This window comes from Saccoglossus kowalevskii, chromosome 10 (genome assembly GCF_978046115.1).
Source record: "Saccoglossus kowalevskii chromosome 10, keSacKowa6.1, whole genome shotgun sequence".
Classification (NCBI taxonomy): domain Eukaryota; kingdom Metazoa; phylum Hemichordata; class Enteropneusta; family Harrimaniidae; genus Saccoglossus; species Saccoglossus kowalevskii.
In genome coordinates, this window is record NC_140650.1 from 34,405,105 (window position 1) to 34,432,445 (window position 27,341).

General features: G+C 38.7%; 2 protein-coding genes across 2 annotated transcripts; one reads left to right on the forward strand and one right to left on the reverse strand.

Annotated features, from left to right (window-relative positions):
* Positions 1–3,245: 3,245 nt before the first annotated feature.
* Positions 3,246–4,307, reverse strand: LOC102803254 (adenosine receptor A1-like). The gene has a single exon (XM_006815162.1). The coding sequence runs from the start codon at positions 4,305–4,307 to the stop codon at positions 3,246–3,248; it is 1,062 nt and encodes a 353-aa protein (XP_006815225.1).
* Positions 4,308–11,422: 7,115 nt separating this feature from the next.
* On the forward strand, positions 11,423–13,598 carry LOC100375169 (transcription factor Sox-3-like). Its single transcript, XM_006815160.3, has one exon. The coding sequence runs from the start codon at positions 11,695–11,697 to the stop codon at positions 12,232–12,234; it is 540 nt and encodes a 179-aa protein (XP_006815223.1). The 5' UTR covers positions 11,423–11,694; the 3' UTR covers positions 12,235–13,598.
* Positions 13,599–27,341: the final 13,743 nt, after the last annotated feature.

A 27,341-nucleotide genomic window follows, 5' to 3' on the forward strand; every position in this document is an offset into this window, starting at 1 on the left:
ATTATAATGCATTTTATTGATATGAAAGTGTTAGGAATGATTTACAAGCAGGGGAAAGGTGTATGTGTTTTTGTTTCCGTAGCACTTGTTTTTCAAGATTTATTGTTCAATAAATTAGACTGAAACTCTATGTTGAAAAGTTGGGTTGGTAACAAATCACTCTAGAATTCATCGACACATGACAGATTACAAGACTCTCAGCTCATTAACTGCTTGACCCAGTCACGACAGCAAAGGTAAACATGATTTATTTGCACCGATATGCATGTATTCCAGTCGTCTGGTGGAAGTGATAGATCAACCTTGTTGCATTAACAGAATATAGTATTTTGGGTGGTTGGAAGTTAATTGAGTGATTGAGTACAGATACTATTGGTGCATATGTTCACAGTGGGGGCGAGTATTATGTTCACTCTTCAATGCCACGAAGTTTCTCTGTTTGGGTTTTGAGTTGGAAAAGGAAAAGTTTCAACTTAAATTCGTTCTTAGAGATTGTGTTTAATGAAAATATGAATGAATGGAATGTTCACACTGTATAAATGGCATGTTTCTAAAAAATGACCAGACTGTTTTATATTATGTTTTGTCCCAACAATGGCGCGAGAAGTTATAAAAAGTTAAGCAAGTTCAATTACGTTGATAACCCTTTTTGGCACATTTATACAAGTCTTGTATAAATGTGCCAAAACACAAAACACACTATCAACAAAACAAGGCACCAACGTATTGTGGGAGTGTCACTGGAAACAACGCAGTACTTAAGTGATCACCTGTAAAATTTAAGTTTAGAGAACAGCTACTTTGCATCATTATTCATCCAATGAAAAATTTACAGACACTGATTATAACTCTCGCATAAACAAACCAATACCTTTTCTGTAAAATGTTCTGTTATTGGCCCCCACTTGGACAATGTCCGGGAGCGGGCTTGTAGTCCTTCCGTCCGAAGTGAATTCTCGGAGACGGCTGGACCAATTTTTTTGAAACTTAGTACATGTACAAAGAAACAGTGGTCAACCGTACATGTGCACGTCAATTTATTTTTCGATTCTCAAATTCGGTCCTTGTGTGTCCATCGTCATTTCTCGGAGATGATTTGACTAATTTTGTTGAGATTTGTTACAAAGACAAAAGGACCACCCATACAGATGCACGTTGTTTTACTTTTTTGAAATGATAAACTATGGTCGACTGGCAGCCATTTTTTGATTGTTAATCATGGCTTGTGTCTGTCCATTGATATTTATCAGGGATGCCTTGACTGATTTCAATGATACTAGGTACAAAGACACATTGAGGAGCTATACATATTCACGTGGATTTATTTCCTGATTTGATTGAATATGGCTGCCTGGCGGTCATTTTGAATGTCAAAATCCTGTAAAATCCATTTTTTGGGGTTCTTCCTCATCATTTCTCGGAGCTGCCTGGACCGATTTTGCTGAGACTTGGTACAAAAGAGACTTGGTACAAAGACTTGGTACAAAGACTTGGTACAAAGACCACTATTTAATATTGACTCATTTTTTTTTAAATTGATGCAAATATTACCAAATTTAATAGAGATGTCCTAGTTGTTAACTTTGAGTAACATACTTTTGATTTTCAACTTAATCTTCCTACCCGATTTTATACATATACATTCAAACTGTATAATTCATAGCCAACTATATAATCACATCTGACAAGTGGGGGTTGTGTAATCTTCAGATGACTTGTTAATTGTAAATTATACGAAGATTCTGGTATCTCATTCCAATTCATGATTTGCATTATTTATTCACATCCTTGCAAACGATGCAGAGCCTTCAAACAAAATGCATTTTTGTTCTTTTCAAGTTAATTTGAGCACTATTTTTAGTATGTACCACTTGGAGCAGAGCTCTGAAATGTTAACAGTGTGAAGCTAAGTTTGTCTACGTAGAAAAATTGTTAAAAAAAAAATGTTTTTTTAGGACTACGAGTGCCCGCACCTGCACCCGTCTATATCTTAATACGTCGAATATTACTCTATAAAGTATCGGTCGTAAATGCGTCAAATTTAAACTTTCCTAGATGTGAAGGAAACAATATCCGTAGAAACACTGATTGGAAAAATTGAAATATAATTGTTTTTTAAATAATATTTTTTGATCAATCTCACATTAAAGATTTGTTACTCGTAATCTGTGCTCGTACTTACATGTAATATTGCATGATTATCATAGCCTGAGTGCAATCTCAATTTTAATCTAGTTTCCATTTTTTAGCTTTAGATCGGAAGAAAAGTCGTGGACGTCCCTGTATTGCAAAATAATCGTTGACCGATAAAAAGTCCGCAATTTCTACTACTAAGTCGTTTTTTATTGATTCTCATACGTAGTAAATACACACACATATACACATTGTGAACATTATATCTACAACGGAATGTCACTGCATTGAATAAACCCCATGAGGTTTCAAAGACGTAGTTTATTCGTAAATATAGAGCATTATTCACATAACAACTCGTTTGCCACTGAACACATCGCGCTGCGTATACATTAAAGTTTTCCAGGATTCCAGTATGTACGCGTGTGTACAGGTTTTGTAGCCTGGACACACAAATACAACACATTATAGATAAATATTCAAATCAAGCATTTGGTGTCTTAACATAATAATAGTGGTTCTATCAAATATACGTTTCCATATCATAATAAAAGTACACAATTCCAAGATACATGATAACATACAATTCATCTATCATTTACCTATCGGCGTCAACGTTTTACGTATTAGTTCGTTCAACCAAAATAAACTGCTTAAATAAATTTGAAAGTAGGTACCAGTTAAATAGCCATAGTGTTTTTTATTCAGTATAATACTGAGCCGAAATGACCTTTGTGGTTGAGAAATCAACACACTTCGGTTACAGCACGAAGGCGACACGTGTAAAATACGTGTCATATTACGTACTTGGTAATAAACACATGCTAACTGCGTTCCAGGACGCAATCAATTTGTTTAAAAATAGAACATTTGTCAATTGATCCATCTTATAAGAGTCGATTGGCGTATTTCTATTTTCAATACTGAAGGATCGTGGTGAGCTATGGCAATTTTAGTAACAAATCATGATTTATAAGAAACAAAACATTCCATCATTTTCAAATCTTTTCTAATCCATTTCTTTTTATGAAAAATACAGTAGGCGGCGCTGTATTCATTGTGTGGTGTGTTCAGTCCATGTAGATTGTATTTGGCAGATCACAAACATCTCTTTAATTAGAGATAATACTGATTCCGACCGGATGTGCTTCATTTACCTGTCTTTTCTTGGGCAAGCAGCACAACACCAGTTTCCGAACTTCTTTTCTCAACAGTCTGATACGATACGAGTAAAGAAGCGGATTGATCGCGGAACTTATTACAACAAAGGTCAATGAGTAATACTTCATACCAAGGGCGAGATTGTGATTTATGTTGTTACTACACTGAGAAAACACTTGTCCCCGGATTTCAACTTGCTCACAATGTAGTAATATTTGACTTATCGTCATATTCGGTACCCAAGCAATGGTAAAAATAGCTACAATAACAAACATGGTCTTTGCAACGGTCGCGCTGTTCGACACTTTCTTTTTCAATTCTCCGTTCGACATGTCGCCGATCTTCCGCTTCAGTTGTGTTCTCGCCCTGACGAAGACGATAGCATAAATCACTAGGATAGCCAAAAATGAAAAAGTGAACAGACCATACACAAATATAAGTGAGAAAATTGTGCTGTATTTAAAATATCCATCACATAGATCAATCCAACTATTTAAGCCTGTGTCCACAACTGCCGGAACATATCCGAAAACATAGGAGAACACCCAGACTAGTGCCACCATGGTTTTTGCCCGCTCTCTTGTCATGATTTGTCGGTATTTGAGAGGTCGAGTCACAGCGATGAATCGATCAATTGCGATGAGTAGGAGGCTAAGCAGTTCGGTACAGTAGAGGATGACGAGTCGGAGTCCGTTGAAAAAGACGCAAAAGAAAGTATTGTCCGCTAAACCAGGTACGAAGTAGTACACGGCTCCCGAAGGCGTTATGATAGCACTACAGGTGAAATCAGACATGGATAGGCTGAAAACGAACCAGTTCGTTGCGCTGCGAAGTCGTCTACAGCGAAGGAACGCTAATATGACGAAGAAATTTATAAACGACCCGAAAACGCACATGATGGAGCTAATGATCATGTGATATCTCTGCATGCTGAACACAAAATTAAGATCATACGGGAAGCTCGAGTGATTGTAGTTGTTCTCGGGGTGATAAGTAGGCTGCGGTTCCGTCATCATGTCCGTTAGAATGGTTGTAATGTTCGATTCCACCATTACCCATGTCTCAATAGAGGTCCTGGGAGTGATCATTTGAGAAATCAGCGACACTGTTGTAACTTCTCTTCGATATCTCCATCCACCGAGATACGACTAGCACACCTCACTTCCGTATAAATACACGTTTATATCAGTAAGGTGACTCAGATTATAAAGTCAGCTCACCTACAATAATGGTTATAAAGCACCAAATTAAATATTAACACAGTAAATGATTGCCTACTCTCACTGTAGTAGCATTGCTTGGGGCGGCGATGAAATTTTTCCCGCGATGGCACGCACATACACGTGTATCAACCAATCAGAACTTGGCATGGGAAATTGAGAATATTGAAAACTTGTCTAAATGACTCCAACTGGAGTATCCGCGAAGCTTAGTATGATTGGGCGATTCACAGCCGTCACAATGTAAACTATGTGCTGTACTAGTATACAGTACATTTGGCGATTTATCGTTATTCATTCGTGATCGATATGCTAATATTATTCATTGGCTGGCGGTATTCGGATGCTCTATACAACTGGAGCAAATATTTACAATTAAGTAGGTATTTGTTTTTCATCATCCACGAAGACTTAATTCTGTATAAAGGTGATATATATTCCCTCAATACAGTTCTTATCTCTGTATAATCTTGCAGTTCTTAAATGTTCTTAGATTTGGAGCATGGTTGATGTTTTCTCGGTCTTCCATTTTGAGTGTATTTTTTGTAGTTGGTAACAAAATAGAGATTGATGTAATCCCCAACCCAAGAGTACGTCCATGGCGACTAAATCGTATAATCAGATTTCGTTGACTTTTACAGTTTCAAACAAAAAAATGGGTTAGCAGTCTATAGAAATGTTACATATCATGTGTAATTATAAAAGATTGTCACGGATTATTAGTTGAAATAATGCTTTAAACATGAACTGCTCATATTGTGTTTTTTTTCAAACAGTGTTTTTCCATAAATATATTTCGTTCTGTGTAAAAAAAAATCCAAAAGTTGGTGACCTGGTTTATAACAGTCCCCCTCGAAGGTCTATTATTATTATTATTATTATTATTATTATTATTATTATTATTATTATTATTATTATTATTATTATTATTATTATTATTATTATTATTATTATTATTATTATTATTATTATTATTATTATGTAGAGAGGTTGTTTGCCTTGAGCCTGACTTTGTCATGTGACGTCGTTACGCGAGGTCATGTTTGATAGATGCCGACTGATGAAAACGATAATCTCACTAGAGAAAATCAACTGAACTGCCAGTTTTCCTTTTCATAATGATCGTAATATTCAATTTCAATCTCATCTCGGGAGATCATTTGCAACATTTAACATTATAAAGAATAAATATATCTGTTTTATAAACTTATTATACACCAGCAGTAATAAAACTATCCCGGCGATGTCAGAATAATTAGGAAACGATACAATTTCGTACGGAAACCATATTTCTTAGAGGTGTTATCCCAAAACGGTACCGTAAGCCATTGATGACTGCATTAGAAACATTGAGAGAACAATAGCGCAGTCTTCGTAAGATACAATAGCACAGTCTTCGTAAGATACAATAGCACAGTCTTCGTAAGATACAAATCAAGAAGGCCAGTTTTTGTAGTTGGGTTGGGAATGTTTTGAAACACCATGACGATCGTTGATAACTCAGTAACAAATTTAACGACGTTGCAATAATGTGCGCGTTTGAAGATGGTCAATTGTGACGAAGTAAGTCTATCTCAGCGCCATGAGTCGGTATTTCGACATTGAGCTATAAAAATAGAAACTCAAGTTTAAGAACACATTATTTGAAACAGATAGTCTACTTACTTCACTGTGTGATAACATTGTGCATTCAAAGTTTAAAATAAGGTAGCAGATAATTTGTTTACATTGTTGTGGATGTTGTGGTATGAAATGAACAGGATTTCGTCGAGATTATCAATATTGTGCCAAGAAAAGCCAACTGAACATGAACTGCAAGTATGCCCAGTCAACACTGTACATCTCCTGGTAAACGTTCGTTTTTGGTTGTATTACTAGGCTTCTCTCCCATTTCCTTTCTTGTACGACGAGCCCCGATAGAATTTTACTGCGACAACAGAGGGCGCCCTGTCTCTTCAACTGATTCTCAACAGGCAAGGTTTCCCGATTAAGTCCCGGCTTCCCATTGGTTTGTATAATATAAGGTTTGTTTTGCTACAAATCACGAGAATGAAGTCTTATATTTTTTATCTGCAAGTAGATATCGGATGCAACCTAACACACTATACACATTTCGAACACAAATTTCAATTTCTTTTCATTGTTATCTGAAGAAAATGACTCAGCCTACAACAAATCTACTTTCTAGAAACTGATTACAAAATGAGTTTCTTGAAGGTGAAGGGAGTCAATACTTACGTCAACTATTTACAAAGCGGACAACATTATTTTAAAAATGAGATGATATACATCTGCTACGTTCACGTTACGGGATCTCGGTACGAGCCGACATTTTTAATCTTTGTGTTTGCAGAGATATTACAGCAGTTGCGTTCACGTTAGTCAGGAACGACTTGGGACCGACTCGGCTCTTGCCGCAATCACGCCCTCATTCGTCGATCTGTTGGCCCAAACATGGAAAATGATACGCATATGATGATAATAATAATTGCTATATTGTAATTATTTCCATTTGCTGTTATAGCATTTACTACGAGCCTGAGTCACCGTGCACATGAACAGCAAAGAAGATTCAAAAACAATTATCGAGCATTTCAAGAAAAAACGGTTGAAGCAGCACGTGAATATTCGACGCTGACGACGGTTTGCATTCATTTTATTCATTACTACAGCATCCGACCATATCTAACTGCACTTTCTTCCATCGTCATGTCATACTAGTATGAATCAGTATATGTACTCTTAAATTCAACACCGAGGGCGTGATTTTAGTTCGTGTCGAGCGTTCAGGCGGCAAATCGCGGCTAGTGCCGAGTTTCGGTCCCGAGCATCTATCGGGATCTAGATCGAGTTTGTTTTTGGCACGTGCCACTCGGCCCGATCGTTCACACACACGTTTTGACACTCGGTCCCGAGTTTCGGCACGTGCCAAGGTCTCTAACGTGAATTGCCACTATCGACGGAAACAACGCTAGATTTTACGATCGTGTATATGGGGGATTAACAACAATGCTGATTACGCAAAAAATAGAATTTAAATAATCAAGAGTGTCAACCGAGGTGGCATTTAGTGGATATGCAGAACATTTCCCTCGTGTCATTGAGACCACCACATATATATTAGAGCACTGAAGCTTTAACGAGAAACGCTCATTCCCGGGGGATGCACCAAGAACTCATGGGTAATTTCAAGTCCAAAACTACGCCTCGCTCATTCCTGGGGGATTGCACCAAGACTCATGGGTAATTTCAAGTCCAAAACTACGCCTCGCTCATTCCCGGGGGATTGCACCAAGAACTCATGGGTAATTTCAAGTCCAAAACTACGCCTCGCTCATTCCTGGGGGATTGCACCAAGACTCATGGGTAATTTCAACTCCAAAACTACGCCTCGCTCATTCCCGGGGGATTGCACCAAGAACTCATGGGTAATTTCAAGTCCAAAACTACGCCTCGCTCATTCCCGGGGGATGCACCAAGAACTCATGGGTAATTTCAAGTCCAAAACTACGCCTCGCTCATTCCCGGGGATTGCACCAAGAACTCATGAGTAATTTCAAGTCCAAAACTACGCCTCGCTCATTCCCGGGGATGCACCAAGAACTCATGGGTAATTTCAAGTCCAAAACTACGCCTCGCTCATTCCCGGGGGATTGCACCAAGAACTCATGAGTAATTTCAAGTCCAAAACTACGCCTCGCTCATTCCCGGGGGATTGCACCAAGAACTCATGAGTAATTTCAACTCCAAAACTACGCCTCGCTCATTCCCGGGGGATTGCACCAAGAACTCATGAGTAATTTCAAGTCCAAAACTACGCCTCGCTCATTCCCGGGGGATTACATCAAGAACTCATGGGTAATTTCAAGTCCAAAACTACGCCTCGCCCATTCCCGGGGGATTGCACCAAGACTCATGGGTAATTTCAAGTCCAAAACTACGCCTCGCTCATTCCCGGGGGATTGCACCAAGAACTCATGAGTAATTTCAAGTCCAAAACTACGCCTCGCTCATTCCCGGGGGATTACATCAAGAACTCATGAGTAATTTCAAATCCAAAACTACGCCTCGCTCATTCCCGGGGGATGGCACCAAGACTCATGGGTAATTTCAAGTCCAAAACTACGCCTCGCTCATTCCCGGGGATTGCACCAAGAACTCATGGGTAATTTCAAGTCCAAAACTACGCCTCGCTCATTCCCGGGGGATTGCACCAAGACTCATGGGTAATTTCAAGTCCAAAACTAGGCCTCGCTCATTCCCGGGGGATTGCACCAAGAACTCATGGGTAATTTCAAGTCCAAAACTACGCCTCGCTCATTCCCGGGGGATTGCACCAAGACTCATGGGTAATTTCAAGTCCAAAACTAGGCCTCGCTCATTCCCGGGGGATGGCACCAAGACTCATGGGTAATTGCAAATCCAAAACTACGCCTCGCTCATTCCCGGGGGATTGCACCAAGAACTCATGTGTAATTTCAAGTCCAAAACTACGCCTCGCTCATTCCCGGGAGATTGCACCAAGAACTCATGGGTAATTTCAAGTCCAAAACTACGCCTCGCTCATTCCCGGGGGATTGCACCAAGAATTCATGGGTCAGAATTAGTCAAAACTACGCCTCCATCCACTATGTACACTAATGCTTATCTATCCTCCTATTTCATCGACCCCATAAAACAACAACTGAAAGGTTACGAAGATGATTATTTAAATACAATCGATAAATAAATGAACTTCAAACTTTTTGCACATTTTGCTCTTTCATTTGTGTCAAACGACATGGACCATAGTACTAAAACGATGAACATCTCCGAGAATAGCAAATTATTGGAATTCGATGAAATCACAAGATTTGGGTATGTCGTAAATTGCTACTCAGACATGCCTGGGCCGAATTCATTAAAACTAAGTATGAACATTACACATGATAGGGGTTACTGATGCACGCGAGTAAGTTTTGTGATTTAATTCAAAATGGTCGACTGGTAACCATTTTAGTTTTATTTTCATGTTTCTTTAACCAGTTTCTCGGACATGATTAATCGATTTTGTTGATAGGTTGGTACAACGACACGACATAATGGTATACTAGGCAAGTCAATTTGCTTTGCGTTTTTACGAACTCTGGCCGATAGATGGCTCACATCTTTTCCATACAGCCCTGTGCTTTAATAAGTCTCACAGAAACATAATTCTAATACTACTACATGTATAAATCGGGCAAGATTATATTTGCATATTTTCCAATATATCGATTTAATTCAATCGTTGCATGCATGCGAATGTAGAAAGTTTCTGTCACCATTTGCCAACACAAATTCGGTCGCACACAAGTGTTTTATATCTTATCGATTGAGTTCTTGTCGATATATATATTTTAACTCGTACGTATTTATATTTATTTACTAATAACCGCCGTATGTGTGAGTTATTAATAAATAAACATAAATGTGAGCTATTATTTCATTTGGAACCACAGTCCTGCTAGCAACGGAAAGGACAAATGACGCGTTCTGTTGTGTCACGTGAAATCAACACGGGTTGACATTGCATTTGGGATAAACACGTGACCTTCATTCCTAGTAAAAGAATAGCAGCCAGGTTTCATGTAAATACCGCTTGATCAACACTGTTGTTTTGAAAACAGCCATGGGAGTTTTAAGCACATACATTGGATCCTATTCTTTCTCACATTCACACGCGGTCACAAGGCTTTAACTGTCACTGTGCTCGTGATTCGATTTTACAAGCTCATCAAATATCATGGTAATGTACATGTATATGTATGCAGCTTCAATGGTCACGTGTTGGTGATTTAAATAAACAATACTCACTAATGTAAGGCCATGTGTGATTAATAAGGTAAGTTATATAAAAATAACTAGGCTTGCATATAGTGAAGTCTATGCTAAAGGTAGATACAATTACGTCCTACGACATATCGTTAACAAAATCAGTGATGCACACTGTATGAATTGAACTGTCCAAAATAACGAATACACATGTTTTCGCATCAATATTTTTTTATTTTTTTATCTCTTATGTATTGTATGTATTTATGTTCCTTACCATACAAAAACCCTCTGAAGGTTTTTTAGTAGTGTAATAAAGTTATTATTAATATTCACCATGACGTCACACCACAGTACCTCTATCCATGGAGGTAAAAAACTTTACCTCCATGCTCTAGTTATTGTTCTGTTGATTTCTGTGGTGAATTATACCATGGACATATTTAAGGTAGCGTGATAGTTTATTGGCAATGGAAATACCGACCTACAAATGAAAGAAGGGCGTACGACGAACCACCAAACCTATATATATATATATATATATATATTTAGGTAGACCCTGGTTTAAAGTTTCGAATATTCTAATTGTATTTCACATGTATGGAAATCAGGTCACTGTAATATATATGAAAGACGTATATGAATATTTGTTATGAATATTACCGTGTACAGATTAGATTTATTTATTCATTTGTACGATTACCAAACATTCTATTATACCTCCATAGAAAGCGTTTCTAGTGACCTATGCTACTATAGAAGCATGGATTCAGACATGTGTACATCATTTTCACGAATTCTTGGCTCTGCGCACTGAACAGGGAACTATTGACAAGTTATTGACAGACAGTAGTGTTCTATAATAATAATAATAATATTTATTGCATCTTTAGAAATACAGTATTTCTATCAGTACAGTAGCAATAAAAGTATAACAAAGTATAATAATAATAATGAAATAATAAAGAAAAAGAAAATATAAAAGTAAAATGTAATGTGTTAACATGTTTTACTAATACTAATAAGTTTAATAATACTAAGAATAATATATGATTGAGGGGTAACAATTATAAAACTATATACTTTTGTTTTCCTTCACTTATTTTAAATCTGTTGTCGCAGGGTGATGTTTTGCCCTCCTCTAATATGTGGGATTGCTTTTACAAATCTACACTAACATTCAGTCCCATAATCCGATGCATCGCCCAACCCAATACATGTATATTTAATATTCTGTTAATGATTAAAGTAAATAAAACAACAGATGTGCGTTTTCCGGTCATGGTCTCCTTGTTTGGGTTGATGTCATGAATATTCATGTTACTGTGTTAATCGGTCGACTCCTCTTTATAATAAAAGCAGTACGCCATTCCATTGAGAACACAAAATGGCTGACCAGCGTATTAAACGACCTACAAATGCGTTCATGGTATGGTCTCGGAGCCAGCGGCGAAAGGTACGACAGATTAATCCAAAACTACATAATTCAGAGATCAGCAAACAACTTGGGATTGAATGGAAGCAGATGACTGAGATGGAAAAAAGACCATTCATCGACGAAGCAAACCGTCTTAAGCAACAGCACGCCAAAGAACATCCTGATTACAAATACCAACCAAAACGCAAGCGGAAAGTGACGCCAGGGAAGAGTAATCGTCCAATGACGGCGGCGGCAATGATTGCAGCCGCTAGCTCGGCAACAAACAACGGTGTCATCGTCCAACCCGGCGTTCAACCCGCGTCTACGAGCACTGTGACAGCCTTGCCGGGAACAACATCGGCGGCGGTGGCGCCTTACTCGATTATGCTACTGCAGGTCGTTGACAATGCGGGAATCAGTGGACAGAACACAGTACCACCAACAACAGAAGCAGTCACAACAGCGGAACCAGGTACTGCTACAATTGCAGAGGATAAATCGACATGAGCGTATGATTGTGACCTCTGATTTAGTTCACACTGAACATTGAATTTACTCATGTCACGCCCGAGATTATTGTGTCAGTTTTGTTTTCACCAACGTTGGCCGTGACGAAAAACCTGTAAAATACAGTGCGATCACACTGCCTATCCACTGTGGTGTTGCCGTTACCAAAATACATCCCAACTCTTTACGTACTATAACGTACGAATGCATTTTATTATTATGAACGCACATCTAACATTGTGACTTTTTAACAGTGAATAACCGCCAATCTCTAAATGGCTTTTGCGTATGTCCTTTGTCTGTGATGACCACTTCCGCGTGGTGATAATGGTTATGGGCGTGTCATTGCCATACTGACATGCCAATCACTAACAGCGTCACCGCAGCACGCGGTTTGTGTGAATTACTGGCAATGGTTTCCCGGGTGTTTTGATAAACTGTTCGCTTCGGTAATGTTTGCCTGGTATGGAGGTCTTCAATTTAGGTTAACCTTTCACCTCTATGCCAAGGTGTTGCTCTCACGAATGAATAATGTATATTATTCGCAGGGAGTTATGTTTTTTATCTTCACTGTCTTCATATTGCGCCAGACTTGTGTGACCTTGACGTTCTCCGAAAATTCACCGATAATTTTTGTAAATGAAATAGATAGCATAGGAAATGTCAGTCACGGCATCATAATTAGTAGCTTGAATTATTGTGTGAATTTGCAAGGACATTGTCGCTGTGAATTATTTACTGGAGAGGGGGTATACTATTAGATCGAATTTGTCATATTTTTAACATGGTTGCATATCTTATATGGTTCAACAAAAAAATCCATCTGGAAAATACCATCTGTAACGTTTTCATTGTTTGTGTATTTTTTACCACCTGTCATATTTGAGTTCTTCAGAGCATGTGTGAAACATCGTTAATGTTCACTTTTTGTTGGTTTGATCATAATACACTCTAGAGGCCCCACAATATAGTATTTAATAATATTACTTTGGTTAACTGCCCATTGACGTAAATCAACACATTTTGAGGAACATAGCTACATTTTGGCAGCTAAATATTTTTTTTACGATCAATAGAAAGTTTGCCGAAGTCCCATTATTCTGTATTCCGAACTTGTGTTAAATATTGTAATTTTACTGACGTCACCGAATACACATCGAAACATTGAGTTTGTGGTTTTATAGGTATACTCGCAACGTTGAAAATAGAATAGGCAGGTCTAATGCGGCAAATTAATATTAGGATTAAATAGAATCATGTATAAAATTGAATGATTTTAGTGTACCCTCTACAATTGGTCCTTTCACATGTATTATTCATATTCGCAATACTATTTTTCACAATAAATAAAAACAATAAATACAGTCTAGTCGTCGGTATTTTCGGGTACTTTGGTTCAATATTATCGTCGGTGATCGTCGCACCGCGTCCTGTTCCATATGGAACTCTAGCGACGTACATAGCATAGGGCATGTAAAATACATTGTTTACACGAAGTTCGAACACGCGATGCCCGACAACCACGGACCTTTAAATCGACGAACCTTTTTGATGCAATATTTGCCCATGCTAGTATACAACGTGTGTAAAATACCGCGAATATTATAATACTTGAATGTGTTGTTATAAATCCCAGGTATACACAACACTGCAAACCACAGTGTACATGTATTGGTATAGTCACAGTCCCTCCATCCTATCTATACACAACACTGCAAACCATAGTGTACATGTATTAGTATAGTCACAGTCCCTCCATCCTATCTATACACAACACTGCAAACCATAGTGTACATGTATTGGTATAGTCACAGTCCCTCCATCCTATCTATACACAACACTGCAAACCATAGTGTACATGTATTGGTATAGTCACAGTCCCTCCATCCTATCTATACACAACACTGCAAACCATAGTGTACATGTATTGGTATAGTCACAGTCCCTCCATCCTATCTATACACAACACTGCAAACCATAGTGTACATGTATTGGTATAGTCACAGTCCCTCCATCCTATCTATACACAACACTGCAAACCATAGTGTACATGTATTGGTATAGTCACAGTCCCTCCATCCTATCTATACACAACACTGCAAACCATAGTGTACATATATTGGTATAGTCACAGTCCCTCTATCCTATCTATACACAACACTGCAAACCATAGTGTACATGTATTGGTATAGTCACAGTCCCTCCATCCTATCTATACACAACACTGCAAACCATAGTGTACATGTATTGGTATAGTCACAGTCCCTCCATCCTATCTATACACAACACTGCAAACCATAGTGTACATGTATTGGTATAGTCACAGTCCCTCCATCCTATCTATACACAACACTGCAAACCATAGTGTACATGTATTGGTATAGTCACAGTCCCTCCATCCTATCTATACACAACACTGCAAACCATAGTGTACATGTATTGGTATAGTCACAGTCCCTCCATCCTATCTATACACAACACTGCAAACCATAGTGTACATGTATTGGTATAGTCACAGTCCCTCTATCCTATCTATACACAACACTGCAAACCATAGTGTACATGTATTGGTATAGTCACAGTCCCTCTATCCTATCTATACACAACACTGCAAACCATAGTGTACATGTATTGGTATAGTCACAGTCCCTCCATCCTATCTATACACAACACTGCAAACCATAGTGTACATGTATTGGTATAGTCACAGTCCCTCCATCCTATCTATACACAACACTGCAAACCATAGTGTACATGTATTGGTATAGTCACAGTCCCTCTATCCTATCTATACACAACACTGCAAACCATAGTGTACATGTATTGGTATAGTCACAGTCCCTCCATCCTATCTATACACAACACTGCAAACCATAGTGTACATGTATTGGTATAGTCACAGTCCTTCTATCCTATCTATACACAACACTGCAAACCATAGTGTACATGTATTGGTATAGTCACAGTCCCTCTATCCTATCTATACACAACACTGCAAACCATAGTGTACATGTATTGGTATAGTCACAGTCCCTCCATCCTATCTATACACAACACTGCAAACCATAGTGTACATGTATTGGTATAGTCACAGTCCCTCCATCCTATCTATACACAACACTGCAAACCATAGTGTACATGTATTGGTATAGTCACAGTCCCTCCATCCTATCTATACACAACACTGCAAACCATAGTGTACATGTATTGGTATAGTCACAGTCCCTCCATCCTATCTATACACAACACTGCAAACCATAGTGTACATGTATTGGTATAGTCCCAGTCCCTCTATCCTATCTATACACAACACTGCAAACCATAGTGTACATGTATTGGTATAGTCACAGTCCCTCCATCCTATCTATACACAACACTGCAAACCATAGTGTACATGTATTGGTATAGTCACAGTCCCTCCATCCTATCTATACACAACACTGCAAACCATAGTGTACATGTATTGGTATAGTCACAGTCCCTCTATCCTATCTATACACAACACTGCAAACCATAGTGTACATGTATTGGTATAGTCACAGTCCCTCCATCCTATCTATACACAACACTGCAAACCATAGTGTACATGTATTGGTATAGTCACAGTCCTTCTATCCTATCTATACACAACACTGCAAACCATAGTGTACATGTATTGGTATAGTCACAGTCCCTCTATCCTATCTATACACAACACTGCAAACCATAGTGTACATGTATTGGTATAGTCACAGTCCCTCCATCCTATCTATACACAACACTGCAAACCATAGTGTACATGTATTGGTATAGTCACAGTCCCTCCATCCTATCTATACACAACACTGCAAACCATAGTGTACATGTATTGGTATAGTCACAGTCCCTCCATCCTATCTATACACAACACTGCAAACCATAGTGTACATGTATTGGTATAGTCACAGTCCCTCCATCCTATCTATACACAACACTGCAAACCATAGTGTACATGTATTGGTATAGTCACAGTCCCCCCATCCTATCTATACACAACACTACAAACCATAGTGTACATGTATTGGTATAGTCACAGTCCCTCCATCCTATCTATACACAACACTGCAAACCATAGTGTACATGTATTGGTATAGTCACAGTCCCTCCATCCTATCTATACACAACACTACAAACCATAGTGTACATGTATTGGTATAGTCACAGTCCCTTTATCCTGTCTATACACAACACTGCAAACCATAGTGTACATGTATTGGTATAGTCACAGTCCCTCTATCCTATCTATACACAACACTGCAAACCATAGTGTACATGTATTGGTATAGTCACAGTCCCTCCATCCTATCTATACACAACACTGCAAACCATAGTGTACATATATTGGTATAGTCACAGTCCCTCTATCCTATCTATACACAACACTGCAAACCATAGTGTACATGTATTGGTATAGTCACAGTCCCTCCATCCTATCTCTACACAACACTGCAAACCATAGTGTACATGTATTGGTATAGTCACAGTCCCTCCATCCTATCTATACACAACACTGCAAACCATAGTGTACATGTATTGGTATAGTCACAGTCCCTCCATCCTATCTATACACAACACTGCAAACCATAGTGTACATGTATTAGTATAGTCACAGTCCCTCTATCCTATCTATACACAACACTACAAACCATAATGTACATGTATTGGTATAGTCACAGTCCCTCCATCCTATCTATACACAACACTGCAAACCATAGTGTACATGTATTGGTATAGTCACAGTCCCTCTATCCTATCTATACACAACACTGCAAACCATAGTGTACATGTATTGGTATAGTCACAGTCCCTCTATCCTATCTATACACAACACTGCAAACCACAGTGTACATGTATTGGTATAGTCACAGTCCCTCCATCCTGTCTATACACAACACTACAAACCATAGTGTACATGTATTGGTATAGTCACAGTCCCTCCATCCTATCTATACACAACACTGCAAACCATAGTGTACATGTATTAGTATAGTCACAGTCCCTCTATCCTATCTATACACAACACTACAAACCATAATGTACATGTATTGGTATAGTCACAGTCCCTCCATCCTATCTATACACAACACTGCAAACCATAGTGTACATGTATTGGTATAGTCACAGTCCCTCCATCCTATCTATACACAACACTGCAAACCATAGTGTACATGTATTAGTATAGTCACAGTCCCTCTATCCTATCTATACACAACACTACAAACCATAATGTACATGTATTGGTATAGTCACAGTCCCTCCATCCTATCTATACACAACACTGCAAACCATAGTGTACATGTATTGGTATAGTCACAGTCCCTCTATCCTATCTATACACAACACTACAAACCATAGTGTACATGTATTGGTATAGTCACAGTCCCTCTATCCTATCTATACACAACACTGCAAACCACAGTGTACATGTATTGGTATAGTCACAGTCCCTCCATCCTGTCTATACACAACACTACAAACCATAGTGTACATGTATTGGTATAGTCACAGTCCTTCTATCCTATCTATACAAAACACTGCAAACCATAGTGTACATATATTGGTATAGTCACAGTCCCTCTATCCTATCTATACACAACACTGCAAACCATAGTGTACATGTATTGGTATAGTCACAGTCCCTCTATCCTATCTATACACAACACTGCAAACCATAGTGTACATGTATTGGTATAGTCACAGTCCCTCCATCCTATCTATACACAACACTGCAAACCATAGTGTACATGTATTGGTATAGTCACAGTCCCTCTATCCTATCTATACACAACACTACAAACCATAGTGTACATGTATTGGTATAGTCACAGTCCCTCTATCCTATCTATACACAACACTGCAAACCATAGTGTACATGTATTGGTATAGTCACAGTCCCTCCATCCTATCTATACACAACACTGCAAACCATAGTGTACATGTATTGGTATAGTCACAGTCCCTCTATCCTATCTATACACAACACTGCAAACCATAGTGTACATGTATTGGTATAGTCACAGTCCCTCCATCCTATCTATACACAACACTGCAAACCATAGTGTACATGTATTGGTATAGTCACAGTCCCTCCATCCTATCTATACACAACACTGCAAACCATAGTGTACATGTATTGGTATAGTCACAGTCCCTCTATCCTATCTATACACAACACTACAAACCATAATGTACATGTATTGGTATAGTCACAGTCCCTCCATCCTATCTATACACAACACTGCAAACCATAGTGTACATGTATTGGTATAGTCACAGTCCCTCCATCCTATCTATACACAACACTGCAAACCATAATGTACATGTATTGGTATAGTCACAGTCCCTCCATCCTATCTATACACAACACTGCAAACCATAGTGTACATGTATTGGTATAGTCACAGTCCCTCCATCCTATCTATACACAACACTGCAAACCATAGTGTACATATATTGGTATAGTCACAGTCCCTCCATCCTATCTATACACAACACTACAAACCATAGTGTACATGTATTGGTATAGTCACAGTCCCTCCATCCTATCTATACACAACACTGCAAACCATAGTGTACATGTATTGGTATAGTCACAGTCCTTCCATCCTATCTATACACAACACTGCAAACCATAGTGTACATGTATTGGTATAGTCACAGTCCCTCTATCCTATCTATACACAACACTGCAAACCATAGTGTACATGTATTGGTATAGTCACAGTCCCTCTATCCTATCTATACACAACACTGCAAACCATAGTGTACATGTATTGGTATAGTCACAGTCCCTCTATCCTATCTATACACAACACTACAAACCATAGTGTACATGTATTGGTATAGTCACAGTCCCTCTATCCTATCTATACACAACACTGCAAACCATAGTGTACATGTATTGGTATAGTCACAGTCCCTCCATCCTATCTATACACAACACTGCAAACCATAGTGTACATGTATTGGTATAGTCACAGTCCCTCTATCCTATCTATACACAACACTGCAAACCATAGTGTACATGTATTGGTATAGTCACAGTCCCTCCATCCTATCTATACACAACACTGCAAACCATAGTGTACATGTATTGGTATAGTCACAGTCCCTCCATCCTATCTATACACAACACTACAAACCATAGTGTACATATATTGGTATAGTCACAGTCCCTCTATCCTATCTATACACAACACTGCAAACCATAGTGTACATGTATTGGTATAGTCACAGTCCCTCTATCCTATCTATACACAACACTGCAAACCATAGTGTACATGTATTGGTATAGTCACAGTCCCTCCATCCTATCTATACACAACACTGCAAACCATAGTGTACATATATTGGTATAGTCACAGTCCCTCTATCCTATCTATACACAACACTGCAAACCATAGTGTACATGTATTGGTATAGTCGCAGTCCCTCCATCCTATCTCTACACAACACTGCAAACCATAGTGTACATGTATTGGTATAGTCACAGTCCCTCCATCCTATCTATACACAACACTGCAAACCATAGTGTACATGTATTGGTATAGTCACAGTCCCTCCATCCTATCTATACACAACACTGCAAACCATAGTGTACATGTATTAGTATAGTCACAGTCCCTCTATCCTATCTATACACAACACTACAAACCATAATGTACATGTATTGGTATAGTCACAGTCCCTCCATCCTATCTATACACAACACTGCAAACCATAGTGTACATGTATTGGTATAGTCACAGTCCCTCTATCCTATCTATACACAACACTGCAAACCATAGTGTACATGTATTGGTATAGTCACAGTCCCTCTATCCTATCTATACACAACACTGCAAACCACAGTGTACATGTATTGGTATAGTCACAGTCCCTCCATCCTGTCTATACACAACACTACAAACCATAGTGTACATGTATTGGTATAGTCACAGTCCCTCCATCCTATCTATACACAACACTGCAAACCATAGTGTACATGTATTAGTATAGTCACAGTCCCTCTATCCTATCTATACACAACACTACAAACCATAATGTACATGTATTGGTATAGTCACAGTCCCTCCATCCTATCTATACACAACACTGCAAACCATAGTGTACATGTATTGGTATAGTCACAGTCCCTCCATCCTATCTATACACAACACTGCAAACCATAGTGTACATGTATTAGTATAGTCACAGTCCCTCTATCCTATCTATACACAACACTACAAACCATAATGTACATGTATTGGTATAGTCACAGTCCCTCCATCCTATCTATACACAACACTGCAAACCATAGTGTACATGTATTGGTATAGTCACAGTCCCTCTATCCTATCTATACACAACACTACAAACCATAGTGTACATGTATTGGTATAGTCACAGTCCCTCTATCCTATCTATACACAACACTGCAAACCACAGTGTACATGTATTGGTATAGTCACAGTCCCTCCATCCTGTCTATACACAACACTACAAACCATAGTGTACATGTATTGGTATAGTCACAGTCCTTCTATCCTATCTATACAAAACACTGCAAACCATAGTGTACATATATTGGTATAGTCACAGTCCCTCTATCCTATCTATACACAACACTGCAAACCATAGTGTACATGTATTGGTATAGTCACAGTCCCTCCATCCTATCTATACACAACACTGCAAACCATAGTGTACATATATTGGTATAGTCACAGTCCCTCCATCCTATCTATACACAACACTACAAACCATAGTGTACATGTATTGGTATAGTCACAGTCCCTCCATCCTATCTATACACAACACTGCAAACCATAGTGTACATGTATTGGTATAGTCACAGTCCTTCCATCCTATCTATACACAACACTGCAAACCATAGTGTACATGTATTGGTATAGTCACAGTCCCTCTATCCTATCTATACACAACACTGCAAACCATAGTGTACATGTATTGGTATAGTCACAGTCCCTCTATCCTATCTATACACAACACTGCAAACCATAGTGTACATGTATTGGTATAGTCACAGTCCCTCTATCCTATCTATACACAACACTACAAACCATAGTGTACATGTATTGGTATAGTCACAGTCCCTCTATCCTATCTATACACAACACTGCAAACCATAGTGTACATGTATTGGTATAGTCACAGTCCCTCCATCCTATCTATACACAACACTGCAAACCATAGTGTACATGTATTGGTATAGTCACAGTCCCTCTATCCTATCTATACACAACACTGCAAACCATAGTGTACATGTATTGGTATAGTCACAGTCCCTCCATCCTATCTATACACAACACTGCAAACCATAGTGTACATGTATTGGTATAGTCACAGTCCCTCCATCCTATCTATACACAACACTACAAACCATAGTGTACATATATTGGTATAGTCACAGTCCCTCTATCCTATCTATACACAACACTGCAAACCATAGTGTACATGTATTGGTATAGTCACAGTCCCTCTATCCTATCTATACACAACACTGCAAACCATAGTGTACATGTATTGGTATAGTCACAGTCCCTCCATCCTATCTATACACAACACTGCAAACCATAGTGTACATATATTGGTATAGTCACAGTCCCTCTATCCTATCTATACACAACACTGCAAACCATAGTGTACATGTATTGGTATAGTCGCAGTCCCTCCATCCTATCTCTACACAACACTGCAAACCATAGTGTACATGTATTGGTATAGTCACAGTCCCTCCATCCTATCTATACACAACACTGCAAACCATAGTGTACATGTATTGGTATAGTCACAGTCCCTCCATCCTATCTATACACAACACTGCAAACCATAGTGTACATGTATTAGTATAGTCACAGTCCCTCTATCCTATCTATACACAACACTACAAACCATAATGTACATGTATTGGTATAGTCACAGTCCCTCCATCCTATCTATACACAACACTGCAAACCATAGTGTACATGTATTGGTATAGTCACAGTCCCTCTATCCTATCTATACACAACACTGCAAACCATAGTGTACATGTATTGGTATAGTCACAGTCCCTCTATCCTATCTATACACAACACTGCAAACCACAGTGTACATGTATTGGTATAGTCACAGTCCCTCCATCCTGTCTATACACAACACTACAAACCATAGTGTACATGTATTGGTATAGTCACAGTCCCTCCATCCTATCTATACACAACACTGCAAACCATAGTGTACATGTATTAGTATAGTCACAGTCCCTCTATCCTATCTATACACAACACTACAAACCATAATGTACATGTATTGGTATAGTCACAGTCCCTCCATCCTATCTATACACAACACTGCAAACCATAGTGTACATGTATTGGTATAGTCACAGTCCCTCCATCCTATCTATACACAACACTGCAAACCATAGTGTACATGTATTAGTATAGTCACAGTCCCTCTATCCTATCTATACACAACACTACAAACCATAATGTACATGTATTGGTATAGTCACAGTCCCTCCATCCTATCTATACACAACACTGCAAACCATAGTGTACATGTATTGGTATAGTCACAGTCCCTCTATCCTATCTATACACAACACTACAAACCATAGTGTACATGTATTGGTATAGTCACAGTCCCTCTATCCTATCTATACACAACACTGCAAACCACAGTGTACATGTATTGGTATAGTCACAGTCCCTCCATCCTGTCTATACACAACACTACAAACCATAGTGTACATGTATTGGTATAGTCACAGTCCTTCTATCCTATCTATACAAAACACTGCAAACCATAGTGTACATATATTGGTATAGTCACAGTCCCTCTATCCTATCTATACACAACACTGCAAACCATAGTGTACATGTATTGGTATAGTCACAGTCCCTCTATCCTATCTATACTCAACACTGCAAACCATAGTGTACATGTATTGGTATAGTCACAGTCCCTCCATCCTATCTATACACAACACTGCAAACCATAGTGTACATGTATTGGTATAGTCACAGTCCCTCTATCCTATCTATACACAACACTACAAACCATAGTGTACATGTATTGGTATAGTCACAGTCCCTCTATCCTATCTATACACAACACTGCAAACCATAGTGTACATGTATTGGTATAGTCACAGTCCCTCCATCCTATCTATACACAACACTGCAAACCATAGTGTACATGTATTGGTATAGTCACAGTCCCTCTATCCTATCTATACACAACACTGCAAACCATAGTGTACATGTATTGGTATAGTCACAGTCCCTCCATCCTATCTATACACAACACTGCAAACCATAGTGTACATGTATTGGTATAGTCACAGTCCCTCTATCCTATCTATACACAACACTACAAACCATAATGTACATGTATTGGTATAGTCACAGTCCCTCCATCCTATCTATACACAACACTGCAAACCATAGTGTACATGTATTGGTATAGTCACAGTCCCTCCATCCTATCTATACACAACACTGCAAACCATAATGTACATGTATTGGTATAGTCACAGTCCCTCCATCCTATCTATACACAACACTGCAAACCATAGTGTACATGTATTGGTATAGTCACAGTCCCTCCATCCTATCTATACACAACACTGCAAACCATAGTGTACATATATTGGTATAGTCACAGTCCCTCCATCCTATCTATACACAACACTACAAACCATAGTGTACATGTATTGGTATAGTCACAGTCCCTCCATCCTATCTATACACAACACTGCAAACCATAGTGTACATGTATTGGTATAGTCACAGTCCTTCCATCCTATCTATACACAACACTGCAAACCATAGTGTACATGTATTGGTATAGTCACAGTCCCTCTATCCTATCTATACACAACACTGCAAACCATAGTGTACATGTATTGGTATAGTCACAGTCCCTCTATCCTATCTATACACAACACTGCAAACCATAGTGTACATGTATTGGTATAGTCACAGTCCCTCTATCCTATCTATACACAACACTACAAACCATAGTGTACATGTATTGGTATAGTCACAGTCCCTCTATCCTATCTATACACAACACTGCAAACCATAGTGTACATGTATTGGTATAGTCACAGTCCCTCCATCCTATCTATACACAACACTGCAAACCATAGTGTACATGTATTGGTATAGTCACAGTCCCTCTATCCTATCTATACACAACACTGCAAACCATAGTGTACATGTATTGGTATAGTCACAGTCCCTCCATCCTATCTATACACAACACTGCAAACCATAGTGTACATGTATTGGTATAGTCACAGTCCCTCCATCCTATCTATACACAACACTACAAACCATAGTGTACATATATTGGTATAGTCACAGTCCCTCTATCCTATCTATACACAACACTGCAAACCATAGTGTACATGTATTGGTATAGTCACAGTCCCTCCATCCTATCTATACACAACACTGCAAACCATAGTGTACATGTATTGGTATAGTCACAGTCCCTCCATCCTATCTATACACAACACTACAAACCATAGTGTACATGTATTGGTATAGTCACAGTCCCTCCATCCTATCTACTAGTATACACAACACTGCAAACCATAGTGTACATGTATTGGTATAGTCACAGTCCTTCTATCCTATCTATACACAACACTGCAAACCATAGTGTACATATATTGGTATAGTCATAGTCCCTTTATTCTGTCTATACACAACACTGCAAACCACAGGGTACATGTATTGGTATAGTCACAGTCCCTCTATCCTATCTATACACAACACTACAAACCATAGTGTACATATATTGGTATAGTCACAGTCCCTCTATCCTATCTATACACAACACTGCAAACCATAGTGTACATGTATTGGTATAGTCACAGTCCCTCCATCCTATCTATACACAACACTGCAAACCATAGTGTACATGTATTGGTATAGTCACAGTCCCTCCATCCTATCTATACACAACACTACAAACCATAGTGTACATGTATTGGTATAGTCACAGTCCCTCCATCCTATCTACTAGTATACACAACACTGCAAACCATAGTGTACATGTATTGGTATAGTCACAGTCCTTCTATCCTATCTATACACAACACTGCAAACCATAGTGTACATATATTGGTATAGTCATAGTCCCTTTATTCTGTCTATACACAACACTGCAAACCACAGGGTACATGGAAGGTACTCCGTTAGTATCCTCCATGGTGTATGTATGTAAAGGCAATCGCCGTGCTCAGAGTTATTTCTTATCTGTCCTGGACGCATGAAGCCGGGAGCAGCCTCTGGTGGCGCTGTATACAATCGAGACCTACTGAGGCTTGCCGTAGCTCATTTAGAATTGAGTTTAAACCACAGAAATAGTTGTTAAATTTGGCGACCAGTTTGGAATGATAGAAAGCATTTACAGTCTTCAAATAACCACAATAGATAGAGTGAGAGTCAAGACCGAGTGTACGCGATTCCGGCGTTTCATACTAAATGCTTTCTATTAATAATTTCACTTTCAAATAATATTCATGAGATATGTCTACGTCATAACCTTGTTAAGAAATTGTTAGCATATTGTGTACGCAGTGCGCATGTTTCGGACCTTATTTCCGTATTTCACAACGCATGCGTCACCACAATGAGATCAATTGAAGTTTACGTTCTATGCAACGTGATATTCAGCACCGTCAATGAGGTTTCACCACATTGATGGTGCTGAAGGTTGTGTTTGTATTCGAAGCCCACACATAAGCGACGCTACCAGATATACAACAGCAAGCCACGCCAACCCAGCAACTGCTGAGGATTTGTACACACTCCCACCATGTCATATGCAACATGGACGTATATTTATACCTCCATGTATGCAATTACAATTACAATTCTGGTTTTCCCATAAATTTGGATGGATTGTTACAGTAGTGTATTTTACTTTTGAAGGCTAAGAAAGAGTACGGAGACTGTAAGAACATTGTCAGTAAGTAGGCACTAGTAATTTGGTACCAAGACGAAGTAATAAATGGGGTTCCTTTTTACACTGGGCAGCCCAATAACATCCATTTGTGCGGCATAAGACGCTGTGTAGAACCAGAACGAGGCGTTGAATCTCCCGCTGCGACGAACGAGGCGTTGAATCTCCCGCTGCAACGAGTTCCTAAAATGACCGCAATGGTGTTTCCATCTTCTCAACGTTGGTGGTGACTGGATAAGGCATGTAAACTGTTATGTGATTTTAACCTGGCAGAACCCGATCAAGACATCATTAATTTCGTTGTAGTTGACGAACACTATAGTCATCCGAGTAGCAGAAGTGTCAGAAAATACGTCCATTAAATAAAACAAATATTTGCAGACTGTTCAAGTGAAAATTGTAGTCATGTTCAATGTTTTCTGTCGTCAATAATTGTATCCCCTTGGTCTACCCAATGAGAAACTACATTCTCGTTTGCGTTGATCTTACATACACAGAACGGTAATGATGAACTCTGGGTGACGGTAAAAACAAAGCTAGATCTGGTCGTTTTTTGGCTCTAGTGTGCGAGGCAAACGACGAGAATATTCGTGGTTATCCTGTCTGTATGCCTATGTCCATTACTCGATTTGAAAAATACTAGTAATCAGTCAATTTTAGCTTTTCTATCGATATCTCAACAATTAATCATAATACATGTACTACAATAACATTTAGTATATAGATGTTAAATATGTGCATATTAATTATCTAATTTGCACAAAACACATAGTTTTCACATATCTTAAAAAACAGTCATCAAATTTCATAGATTTGATTTCGCATGTTAATAGCTGGCATTCCCATTTGATATACCGCCCTCAACGACATTTGTTATTTCATTGTAAAACAAAATGTGAACACCTAATTACACAAAGAACATAGAACACTTCCCTGGGGTAAGGGAAATGTAAGGCCGTCGCTGATTGATTCTCTTCTGATTGTCTGAATAGCAGTCGGCTTTGCGCAGGTTGACAACCAATGAGTACATCATTTTTTAAATATTTGTTCCTAGAAAAATAAGAAACATTGTTCTATGGTCGTCTGTGTCTTTTTGTCAGGGCATCTAATCGGCAAATAAGGCA